Source organism: Opisthocomus hoazin, chromosome 7 (genome assembly GCF_030867145.1).
Source record: "Opisthocomus hoazin isolate bOpiHoa1 chromosome 7, bOpiHoa1.hap1, whole genome shotgun sequence".
Lineage (NCBI taxonomy): Eukaryota > Metazoa > Chordata > Aves > Opisthocomiformes > Opisthocomidae > Opisthocomus > Opisthocomus hoazin.
The window spans coordinates 40276896-40289990 of NC_134420.1; the positions used below are offsets into that span (position 1 = coordinate 40276896).

Consider the following 13095-nt stretch of genomic DNA (forward strand, 5'->3'; position numbering starts at 1 on the left):
ATTATTAACCCTTCACAACTACTTATGAAATAAATTTTATACTGATGGTCACTTCTTAACTTTTCAGAAGTGTATGTAGGAAGGCATCATCACCTTTGTATCTGCCCATAATTATCCACTCCCATTTTACACGTTCCCGTGACTTACTGCACAAATCACGTGTAGACTCAAATCACCTAAAAAAAAAGTGCTCTTTCAAACTCTTTCATGAGCTGTAAATAAAAAATCTTATAATTTGTCTCACTAGGCATTTATTTTGGCACATTTATTGCTATAAACAAAATGTTTTTTCTTATAATATTTTCTTCTCTATTTTCTTCATCTTTTCTCTTCCTGGGAACTTCAGACCCAACAATTAGTGTGCAAGGATCTTGTTTTTCAAAGACTTGCACAAAGTCTGATTGGTACAGATTGTTATAAAGCATCCTATGATATCATGTAACAGGGGACTGATAAGTTAGCACTCACAATGCATAAGGCATACCCTTCATCCCCGCCCTGATGAACACAGCCTTTTATTCTAGCTGCACCGGTTCCTCCAGCCGAATTCAATAGGAACAATGAACTGGTGTTCCTGGTCACTGCCAATTTACAGGTTGGGTCATAGACACCAGCAGTGGCAGGGCAGAAGACACTGAGAGGGGCAGCACCGAGGCTCACGCCGAGGCACCACGCTCGTCCCTGCTGACCCCACACGTCAGGCTCCAGCAAGGGTGCGCAATCAACAGCAACCAGTGGTTTCTCGTCCCCATTTTGGACCCACAGGCCCTTTGAATGGAAGCCTGGAAAGCAACACCTCAGATCGCTGCTCTAAACACCGCCACGATACCCCCCCCAGTGGTTTTGTCTGGTGGCATGACTCTTTAAGGTTAGCCTAGTGGTACAGTTTCATTGGCAGATCTAACCCACAGGTTCTCCTTGTGACTTAGGAGAAACAGAATTGTGTCTGGGCACCTGGGTAAGTTATTTGTTGACTGAGCCTGCAAACCTCATGTGGTGACAAGACGACCGCTCACAAAATTGACCCACACCAGAGATCACAGAAGATCGGATTTTCGGTCTGCAGAAGCTGAGCCCGAGGGCGCAGGTGGACATTTTGTGCTCTCGGGCAAGCGCCGAGGCCTTCAGCTAAGCAGCCAGGAGGTCTGTCCTCCTCTGCCTCCTGCTCGCCTCCCGCTCCGGCCCCCGACACGGGCTGCTGCGACTCGGAAAGGGCCCCCTTCATTGGCGCCACAGCGCGACGAGGGCAGGGGCTGAGGGAGCGCCGCGCTCCCGCCCAGCGCTCCGCAGCCGGCCGGCGGGCCACACGCTCGCCCGGTCCCTGTCCTCTCCGCCCGGCCGCCAAGCAGCTTCCCAGGGCGGCTGGGAGCACCCGCGCCGGGCTCCGGCTCCCGCAGCCGCGATTATGACTGGCCCGCGGCGACTTCTGAAGCCCCGCGGCGGTTCCTCCCCTCACGGCGGGCCCTCCCGGCCTCCCTCCCCCGGGCCGCGACTGCGCCCCGCAGTCCCCCGCGGCGGCCACCGCAGGGTAAGGACTGGCCACCACCTCACTCGGTCGCCCCTACTGCCTACACAGCAGTCGCTCAGAACAGGTCCGTCGCTGTGACAGGAAGGCAAAGGCGCGCAGGGGCATGCAGCAGGAACGCCGCGGCCAGCCCACGGCAGCCCGCCCGGGCCTACCCGCGCGACCGCCCTCCCCGCCATAGGCGTCCCGCGCGCTGCCTCCGCGGCCGCGCTCTCCACCCCGCCCTTATCTGGGCTGCGCCCGGCCCCCGCGGCCCGGGCAGGTCCGCGGGGCCGGGGCCAGGGCAGCCTGTCTCTGCCGGGCACGGGGAGGAGGCTGCGGCCTGCGGTGCCTCCCGGTTGCTCAGGCAGTCTCCCGGCCTGCCCGCGGAGGAGGGCCCGCTGAGGGGAGGCGGCGGCGGCGTGCGCGGCCCGGGGCAGCCGGGCTCCTTCCCGCCTGCGTTTGTCAGCCGCCACGCACCTCCCCGTTAGCGTTACCGCCCCCCGGGCCCTCGAGCACCATGAGAGTAGTGGCTCTGACCAGGTAACGGCCTGAGGGAGCGCCCATGGGGCCGAGCCGGGGGCGCTGGCAGCCGGGGGGGCGGCGCGGGGGGGGCCGAGCCCGCCCGGGGGCAGCGCAGGGGTCGCGCTTCACCGAGCGCCGCCTGGGAGCCCCCTGCCGCCCCGGCTCCCCCCACCCGTTCGCTTCCTGCCGCCCCCCAACCCCGGCGCGGAGCGAGCGGGTTGAGCCGGCTGCCGCCTTCTCCCCGCCCGGGCCGGGCGGCGTCTGCGCGGCGGGGTGAGGCGATCCGCGCCCGTGGGCAGGGTGAGGCCGTGACAGTGTCTCTTCTGCTTCCCCCTCATGTCCCGGGACGCGCAAGAACTGCTGGTGTCTGTTTAAAAAGAATAACAAACAAAAAAAACCCCAAAGAAAAAACACCCAAAAAAACCCAACAAAAATAAGACCCAGAATTACTTTCCCCGATCGCCTGCGCCCCGTCACGCTCGTCTCCCGCGTCCGCCCGTCTGCGGCGCGGAGGGGCCTGGGCTGGCCGGGCGGGAGGGCCCGGGCCGCGCCGCGGCCGGCTGCGTTCCCGTTCGAGGGCATTGTGCTCGTCTGTCGTTGGGTTTCCAGGTGCTTTTCCTTTCCAGATACCTTCAGCTCTTTCGGGATAAATTTTCTGAACCGCTAGCGATGGATTTTTCCAGCGCATCTTTCGAGAGGGATTTCATTTTGCTCGTTGTTAAAGAGGTGACGCTCGCTCACACAAACAGTTGCGGCTGGGCACAGGCCTGTCTGTCAGGAGCGGCTGTGTTTGCGGCCCCCCCCCCCCCCCCCATTTTTTGTCAGTTTCTGCAGTTCTTGTACTGTAAATGGCTTTTTTGTATTTTTGTTCTGAAGGATTAACATTTTCTGACAAGGACAGGTGTGTTCTTTTCTTGAGAAATAATAGTTAATTAGAAAACAACAAGCTGAGAAGCCTGTAAATGGAAAAGGAGTGTGCGGATGCGCGCAGTGTGTTGCTGAGTGCAGTAACTATTTATTGAAGTCTTAACACTTAATGTATTAAATTCTCTCAGGCAATGTGCAATACCAAACCTTGTTGAAATTGGGGTTTGGCCGCAATGGTTGCAGATCATTCCAAACATCATCCAGAGAGGAAAAAATACAGCAAATGTTATTTACGTTTTTAAAGATCTGTTTAAGGGTAGGAAAATCCACTTTGGTACTTTTTCTTGTTTTATAGACAAGATTTTGTCTTCCAGGTTTATTTATTTTGATATTCCCTAAGCAGAAGAATGTGTTAAAAGGCAGGATGAAACAAAATCCTAAAACCAGGTTTCTAACACAATTGCTATTTTAATGGGCATTTTTACAAGGAAGGATTTAGTTTCAGTAGTAGTTTTGAGAAGAGTTTTAAAGAGACATCAAAGTGTCTGAAATACTTGTAACAGAGCTAGCCTCAAAGATCAGAGGGGGGAAAAAAAGTATTTGAAAACTGCTTCTTGGTTTTGAAAAGGTCAGGATTATGTATAAAACTACTTTAACCCATTTCTTTTTCTTCTGAAATGTTGTCCACACTTAAAGTTGATGGTCTTGCTTTAAGGTGATGTTTACCAGGTAAACCATCTATTGTGTTTTGTGCTAAATCATGACATTTTAAAGCCTGTCTTCTACCTGAAATACGATGTTTTTCAGTTCTTTAATTCTTCTAGAATTTTCTTCCTCTAAATAGTTTCACTTGTCAATAGAAAGGAGTTTTGCTCAGAAGTCTTTTATGGACCTGGATGTTTATGGTTACCATATTTTCTTTTTCTTCCGCTATTTTGTTTGTTCATAAGCCTACCTGTTAACACACCTGCAACATTGTCAAAGCTAACCCTGACTGTGGTCCGACTTCATACAGTTTTCTACAAAAAGGCCTTGTGATCTTTTTTTTTCTGTGATGAGAACTGAGAGGAGCCCCCAGGCTATGTCGGTACCTGCCTTCATGTCTCTTATCAAAGCTTTTTTTCTTCTTTTTATTTTGTTACAATCTATTAGACAACAGCCAGGCTGGGACTGTGCTGAGTTCACCTTCCTCCCACAGCACGGACTGTCTGGCTCTATTGGTCTTAACTGGTCTTAACAGCCAGGTGTTACACCTAGGTTAGAAGGCCTTGTAGGAAGGCACCATTTTGTTGTGTTTTGTGGTATGCTTAGTTTTTAGGGCCATGGTAACAGTAATATAGAAAATAAATAACAGTAGAGTAGCATGTGATCCAGTGACCAGTCTACAAATTTTGATCAAGTAATTGGTGGTCAAATGTGGGAAATCTGAATATAGCCTCATCTTAACATGTCTTTTCTTAATATAAATTAACGGAAAAGATCAATTGATTTATCTTAATGTCCTTGTAATTTTTTTATTTTTAACAAAATATAATATTGAAATGCTGTAAACAGCATAGGCAATTATCTACTGTCATTATTTTTCTGATGTAGTGTTTGGAGTTGAAATCAGAACTAGTGGAAGGCTTTTATTTTTCAGAATGAAGTCATTCAGAAAGAAAAGAGCCTTTGTCTCATTATGATTCTGTTAAGCCTGAAATTTCACATTATGAAGTGAATACTAACTACGTTTTCAAGCTGTTGAGCACAGTATCCAGAATTAATGAACATATGATTTTTTAAATTTTTTTTGGTGCATATATAGGTTAAAAGAAAGTTGTGGAATAAGGTCATAGAATAATTGTGAGAATGTCAGATGGAGATGGAACCTCAAATTAGGAATATGTGTATGATCATATATATGTATTTACTTTTATAGCACTGATACATAAGCAACTGCTTTACAAAAATCTGTTAAGTATGAAGCGGTGCCATGTTATTTGTGCTATTTCTACTTTAGGTTTGAGTTACAGAGCAAATTAAGGTCAGCATACAGAGTTTTAGCACGCATAAAAGCATAAATTGAGAGAATGGCTATATGGTTGCAGTCCTGTAACACATTTTCAAGCTCTTGCATGGAGGGCTAGATCAAACTGAGAACTTTATGTTGGAAATGTTGAAGAAGTTTGTTAGTAATAGTGTGGTTACGAGGAAAATGATGGTCTGTTGTAGCAAGGACTGTTTGTACCATCTGTTCTCTGGTCCGTGTCTTGGTGACTCTAAGGTAAGATGCAGTTTCACAGAGCTGGTCTAGATCTCTGTTCCTTTCCTGCCCTGGACTGGTTTTTGTGCCTTGGCATTTAAAGCGGCTGCACAGAATCTGTACCTGTAGTTGTAGTTTGAAGGCTGTGAGTCTGAATGTGGATTTTGTAAACGATGTGTATTCTGGAGCACTCTTAGTTTTATTGTTAGGCTGTAGTATTTCTTTTGATAGTGATTAAAATCCATGAAAAATATTATACTTCTGTTACACCAGGAGAACAGGATTCTCTCCTCAATGGTAGTGGAAAAGGTTCCAATAGATCTTGAATGAGTGTCAAAATTAATTGTATTTTCTGTGTTAGAGTATCGTCTCTTGGCCTCAGAGAAGAACATTGTTCTGTTTTTTCCATTTTTTTAATTTTGTTTTCAGTTATATGCAGTAAAAAATTTGTATGTTCAATGCAGCGTCAACTGAACCTACTGCCTATAGTAAGTATAGCTTTTGGAATGGGAAGTACGTTTAAAATGTTGAAACTTGAGTCAAAGTATCCCATGAAGGATAAATGTTATTCTCAACATGATGGTCTTCATTTAAAAAGATTGCTAATGCTGGCAACTCTCTGGAGCAGATACTGTTTTTTTTAATCCAAGTTATCTAGTAATGGATACGGAGTAATTAGTTTCTGGAGTAGAAGGCAGCCCTTGTTCTGAAGCGGATTCCAGTGTAAGTGGCCATTCTTCATGAAACATCTCAGATTAGTAAGAAGGCAGAGAACTGCCTATGTGCTTTATGGATACTGTATGTAGGCACTGTACATAAACAGGCAACATCGTACAGTGAAATCATCCTTTTTCTACTGCTAATATTTTACAACCTTCTTTTTGTTTCCAAACTTTATAATCACCTCTGATGATATTAATTTTTAAGTAGTTAGGCAGAAGTCACAAGGGGTAAAATGTTTAGCAGTACTTTTAATTGCCGCTATTTCCTTTTTCTTACAGTGGTGGGAAGGACAGCTGTTACAGTATGATGCAGTGTGTTGCTGCTGGGCATCAGGTCGTTGCTCTAGCCAATTTAAGACCTGCTGAAAACACAGGTATGAAAGCCACATTTCTTATAGGAGGTTTTTGTTTTTTTAGTAGAAACAATGGAGGCAAGCTGTGCCCGAATTAAGTTCCTTTATATGTTTGTATATAGTTTTGCGTATTGAAGGGCAATCTAGAAATCGTAAAAGAGGTAAAAAAAAAAAGAAAATGCTGTGGAGATGTATTAAATGTATTTTTCCTCGAAGGGGAAAAAAACACAAGAAGATGAAGATCAGTAAAAGAAAGGCGTACACAATTTGAAAGAGGAAAAATACGTATATTCCTGGTGGTAGACAAAGGGATTGTGTGAGTTCAGTAGCACAAGTAGTAAGAGGTGGTAGAGGATATCATCAAACAAAACAAACACTGTATATCGAGAAATGCTTTAAACTGGCATAAACCATTCCAGCTGCCAAAAATATACAGTTTTGCTGCTGCTTATTTTTTTTTTAACTTGGTGTGTCTTCATTACTCTAGCCCAGCATTTGTGAACTGGATTGAGGACCTGATCTGGTTTGGAATTGACCTTGATACACTTCTTTTTCCTGCCTTTTTCCTTCCCTTTAGCTTCGACCAGTTTTCTGATCAGTTCCTCACAGGCTGCACCTAAGCTTATTTCTGTGAAAGAGAATAGGAGAAACTTAGGTAGTCGAAGTCAGTGGTGAGATGAGAGGGTGAGCCGAGTCCTTCTGTGTTGGACTAGAGCATAAATTGAACTCACAAGGAGACTTGAAAAGGAAGTGAGTTGTTTGCCAGTGCTAGGGGAGAATGTTGAAGTATGTTAACATAGGTTAACTGTTCAACGTATGTTAAACGATTAAGTATGATATCTGGTAACTGTATTGTGGGAAGACACACGGAGAAAGTGAAGGAAAAGGGGAGCTGCCATCACAAATGAATCATGGACGGATCTGGCAAATGCTAGGGAGTACAGGAATAATTTATTTTCTGGCTAGCTAGGATATAATAATCTCTAATCTTGTTGAAATATGTTGTCTTTAAACTAATTTATCCACATCGCAAATGTAGAATATTGTCATTAAAATCATAAAATGCTCTCTTCAAGTGTGTAGTTGGAAATTTTGTGGAAAGTTAATTGAGGTGCTTCAGGCAATAGCGGATTCTATGCCATTCATTTTATTTTATCTTGTACCACTGTTGCCTGGAGAGTCTCAATTAATAAAGAAACTGTGTATTCTGAACTGAATATCAGTTTAAAGACCTTGTCATATTCATGTATGTTGAAAAACACTGAGTTTTCTTTTAAAGCAACTCTTCTGGTCTAGGTTGGTTAGTTGTGTTCATGGGTTTAGATTTGCCGATTTTGAGCAAAAGTGTATCTGTTGTGTGGCATCAAATGTGACATGATCTAACTGTTACATCACAAATTAGTTAGCTTGACAATGTTACAGACCTTTCTCTCTGCAAGATGTGCTATATAGTTATACAGCAGATATGCTTGATGTGTCTGTGTAAATTAAGAGAAGTTCCAGTATTACAAATTAGCATTAAAATAGAGCACTGTGTTAGCTTTTAGTAAGTGAGGTGGAGATTTCACCAATAATGATGTATTACTTTATCAATCTGATTGAAAAATTACCTAAAAGATTATATACGTGAACGATTTATCAGATAGTTTTAGATTTAGTTCTAATCCATGATGTCTGCATTTTAGCTGTTTTTTTTCTTATCTGCTAGCTACAAAGTGCTTGTAAGAAAATTCAGTTAAATATTTCACCTGGCTAAGGAAATACTGGCTGTCATTTCAAGCTTATTTTGTAAAAGGAGTGAAGGTAAAAAGGATCTGGATATTACAACAAATTTCCTTTACTGTTTGTATATTAAACAATGTCAAAACATTATAGTGGTCTACTTTATTCCTCTTAAGCTAGAATAATATCATTTTTTTTCTTGATGACCATGATAACAATTTTAACAGTAAAGTTTTGGGAAATTTTGACAACCTATTGCTTATTCTCAGTTTTGCAGTGCATTCCGAATTTCTTGCTCTGAGTATGTTGAAATGCTTCTGAATCTGTGCCTCCAAACTGTGTTTCTGTTGAAATTACCATATAAATAGGAGCAGAATTGGACCGTTATGAGACTTTTGGATGAAGCAGGGAGTAATACTAAAGAAGAAGTAGGGAGCACAATTTTCAAACAGGCAGCATGTTTGTGACAGATGTCTTCCTCTCCATATGTCTGTTGGGTGGAGAAATCTTTTTTTTTTTCTTTCCATGTTTATAGAGGTATTGTCACCAAACATCTGTTTGCGAACTGAAAACTATTAACATTTAGATTTTCTCAGTGCTTTGTAGTATTATGATTATCTTTATTGGTTGAAATAATGTACCTAATATGATTGTTTCTTAATTGTGGCAGGGCAGACTGATGAATTGGACAGCTATATGTATCAGACAGTAGGACACCATGCCATTGACCTATATGCTGATGCGTTGGATTTGCCACTCTATCGTGGTTTCATAAAGGGCACCAGTGTAAACACTGGACGAGTGTATACCGCATGTCAGGAAGATGAAGTTGAAGACCTTTACCGCCTCTTAAAACTTGTTAAGGTATGCTGAATGAGAGGAATGAAATACTTGGGGGCAATTGTATTGCTAACTCATTTATGAATGTAAGTAAATGATCCACTTAGGTGTTTAAGGAAAGCTTTGAGAAAAAAATTTGAACACTTTTACAAGTTTTATTTCTATTCTTTTGTTCTTCCTGACACTGTAAATATATAGTGTAACTTTATTCCTTTTTCTCCAATGTAAATCAGAACTTCTTAATCCCCATTTCAAGCCAAAACCTTGTTTCTATTTAACAATAATACCTGTAACAGGTACTCACATATACTACAGAAAACGTAATTGGAAAAATTATTGATAAATAAAATGTTTATGTTGTTTCATATTTGAAATAATGCATTGCTTGATTACTGGAATAAGAGATCTTTTGGGTTTTGTGCATTTATCATTGTGTGGAAAGTAATGTCTAGACATTTCCATTTGTGTACACTTAGGCTCTGTAAACCAGAATCTGTTACTTGTTTGTATGTTGCAGATCATTCACAAAGTATTGCAGAATATTTTACAATGATAGTTTTGATTCTGGTAGCCCTGTAAATATATTCCAATATAACACATAAAAGCAAAAAAAAGTACATCAGTCCTTTTTAGTTATAAAACTGATTAAAGGGGGATAATGAGCTTATTTCCTAAAACACTTGAAATTTATTCTCTGTTTTTCAAAATGTTTCATGCGGTACTTTATTTTCCACTGGAATTAAATCAGATCTCATTGAAATAAACAGAAAACCTCCCACTGACTCCAGAGGTTTTACAGAAAGTTTGAGTGAGCATGCTATGTCTACTCCTGTTAATTGTGTTGGTGACTGTGGTGCACAATACTAAAACAATACCATATTCAGAAAATCATATTTATTGCTTTTAAAAAAAAAATAACTACGCATTTAATTTATTGATCAAACTGCTAGACTACTTTCTGAAACTTCAGCTAAAAATATTTCTAGTTGTCAGTTCAGGTATTGGACATTTTCTAGCCACCTTTCCTCCATTGAAATGAGAATTGAGATTCACAAACCTGAAAGCTTCAGCCTGATTCTCTGTTCAGTTTAAAAAAAAATAACTTGCAGATAAGAGCTAAGAATGTGGTTTGAGTGCAGAGTGCTTCCTGAACTACGCTGGAGTCGAATCTTACATCTTCTAAACATTTTTGTCAGGAAAATCATGTTCCTGTGAAGTAGAACCAAGATCGTACGCCTGTGTTGGAGTATGAGACTACGAAACAGGAGAACAGTACACGTAGGCTGTACAGCTTCAAGCTATGTAAGAGGAGGTTTAGACTGGATAGTAGGAAAAATTTCTTCACTGAAAGGGTTATCAAGCAGTGGAATAGGCTGGCCGGGGAAGTGGTTGAGTCACCATCCCTGGAGGTATTTAAAAGGTGCGTAGATGTGGGAGTTAGGGACATGGTTTAGTGGTGGACTTGGCAGTGGTAGGTTTACGGTTGGAGTTGATGATCTTAAGTGTCTTTTCCAACCTAAACGATTCTGCGATTATGCTCTAAAGTGCTTCACAGAGGTTTTAAATGGAACGTGCACATCATGCAGTTACAGGAATTGAAAGAAATTATTTAAATTATTTTTGAATCATGATAGTATTAGAAGTTAGAAGGACTAGTTATATGCTGTCTCTTAAAGCTGCATGCTAACAGCTTTCTGCCACTGGGTAAGATAATAAATTGCTGATCAATTTAATTAAAAATGGGTAGATTAGTGGCAGTTAAGATGATACTTCGTTTTCGGTTCTTGCTGTCTTTGGAGAAATGGATGCCTGACATAAATTAATGTTAGTGTTAAATCTTGACAAATTCTGCTTTGGAAGTTGTACATGATAATTATAACTATAGTTGAAAGAGATGTTATCAAGTCGTCTGCAACTAAATAACTATTTCTTTCCTGTGTGAAAATATTGATTCTATTAAATTATATTTTCAAGTTATAAAGATTAACAATATACTGCCTTTATGTTAGACTTTGGATAACCGTGCTTTTGTAGTCAAACCTATTCTGGTGCAAAAGTTTCAGTAGAAGTCTTGCATGTTCTGATGAATAATTGCAAAATTATCAGGGGAATGAAAACTACAGGAGCTGTAAGTCTTTGGGTTTTTAGTTTTAAGAAAAAGATAAGGAAATTTTTCTTTTGTGTGTTAGCAATAACTTTGAAATCTTTCTATTTTTATTTTTTTTATATTTATTTATAAATGCAGTTTTGTAGCTTGACTATGTAAGTCTTAATCACTGAGGATTTTGCTTTAGGATTTTTTTTCCCCCAAATGTTAGTAGTTTTAAACAGAGGGTTCGATCTGCATTCTGTTGAAGGGAAGAGAGGAATTCTGTAGAAGCTGCGGAAGCCTTGTGAAAATGCATCCTTGAGTGGATGTAATTTCAAAACACTGGTCAAACTAACATAGCTCTTGTTTTTCTGTCGAATGGTTTGGGCCTAAGAATACAGGAAAGGTGTGTCTAAATCGAAATCACATAGCATGCCTCACTTTCAGTTTGTAAAGAATGCTTGTATTGCAAGTACTTCTTTAGTAGAAAATGAAAACAAAACACATTTGAAAAACTAGTATGAATTCAAAAGTATTTGATGTTTTTAATAACAATGTTATGAGGACGACATTTCTAAAATATTAAATATTCCCTTGCTGTGCTTGGAAACCCAGGACAACAGTCCTGTTCTAGTTCACGGGACTCAAAGTGATACTGACTTCCGATTACTGTAAACCTGCAAAGTCTATTGTCATAAACCCAGATGTTTGATAGATATGAAGGAAATTTATATTTATTTTTTAGTTGCCTAATGCCCTGTTTTAGATTCCATATTCAATATATATTGTGAAACATACTGGAGTATTTACATGATGTCTGAATGTGTCTTGCTATGCAGTCCTCACCTGGTAGTAATTATTTATTTTGTGATACATGTAAATCCTGAACTCTAAGGAATAATTTAATCTACTCTCCATGTTACTGAGTAGAGGTTACCGATACCCTTGCTTGTCCAAGTTTGTGGCTTTGCATATTGGTGCTTTTTCCAGCAAAGCATGTAAGCACTAGAGTTTCTTACTTATCTGAATTACCCTTTAGGGTTTTATCATGGCGCTGTCTTTGAAACCAGGAAATGTGTGGGTAAACTGTGTTTCTTTCCCTTTAATGGTTGGAAGGGCTGGAGCACGGAGGCATTTGTATGAAACTTTGCTACAACGTACTCCTCAATATAGGCGTATTTGACTGCTTTCTCCCCTTTTCAATATATTTATGATCTTGTCCAAATAATACATTAATGGTTTATGCAAGCACATACAGAAGTGGTGTTAGATGGGTTGAGTGTTGGATTGTTTTCTGTATCTCATGGAATTATGGCTAAAGTTTTGTTTAGGGTGGTGGTTGTGGCAGCTTCCAGACTACACAAACCAATGAAAGATAATTTGTGTCAGTTCTGGGTTGCAGTAGACAGTTCTGTCATCTTCCAAGTTTCTTGCCTTACCTCCTCTGCTCTGTGAAGGCTTTGCCTTTATTCGGTAAGTTTCCACTGCTGGAGTAGTTTGTAGAATTCTTGAACTTGATAAAAATGTTTTTTATTCTAGCTTTTTTTTACTCTTTTTTCAATAACATTTTTCGTTACTTGAGTTTTTTTAAATTAGTATTGCAAAAATTGATTCTATTTGTAGTTTCTTTGTAATATATTTCCCCGTGTTTATTATAAAAGCATGCAAGTTGATTTTCAGTGCATTTTCAGTTTAAACATGTGATTTAGGTCAGAGTTCTTTTTGTGGTGCACTTGGTGGGTTCAGAACTTGCAAGCTTACAATAAGCAAAGAGTACACTTGAAATAAATTAATATATTGGATCTCAGGACTGAAGGATTATTAATTATGATATCATCCATTGATCATCAGCTGAAAAACAAGAATTCACGTTAGATATATTGGATGTATAAAACGTGAATAACAATAGCCTTTGCTTGTAGCACTGTTTCATTTTATCAGCAACATGGAAGGAGAAAGAAAATTTATTTTCTAAAATACTGTCACATTCTGGAGCACTGATCTTATAACTCAGTCAATCACTAAGAATAAGTAACATGGTTTTTAGTTACAAGAACAAAGAACTTATTAATACAGTGCAACTCCTGTATTTAATAGTTGTTTTTTAAGGTCAGGATAATGATTTTTGAAATTAACCCAGACTGATGTTTACTGAAGACAGGAAGTATTCCTGTCTGAGACTTAAAATTGCAATAGCTGTGTAATTTTATATGTTATTTAAGATGATATTT

At 40.6% G+C, this 13095-nt stretch overlaps 1 protein-coding gene across 11 annotated transcripts in view; it reads left to right on the forward strand.

The window, feature by feature from the left end:
- Positions 1–1447: 1447 nt before the first annotated feature.
- The window catches only part of DPH6 (diphthamine biosynthesis 6), a 239179-nt gene continuing 227531 nt past the window's right edge, over positions 1448–13095 (forward strand). For 8 of the 11 annotated variants that reach the window (XR_012764645.1, XR_012764648.1, XM_075427387.1 and 5 more), the window contains exons 1-3: positions 1822–2047; positions 6140–6234; positions 8606–8799. Coding sequence is in view for 6 of the 11 variants with exons in the window: in XM_075427387.1 (XP_075283502.1) it covers positions 2025–2047; positions 6140–6234; positions 8606–8799 (312 nt within the window). In the remaining 5 variants the exon portion in view is untranslated. Of the gene's footprint in view, positions 1593–1821; positions 2048–2921; positions 2931–6139; positions 6235–8605; positions 8800–13095 lie in introns of those variants that run through there. The other 3 variants (XR_012764649.1, XR_012764646.1, XR_012764647.1) reach the window with 3 other exon arrangements.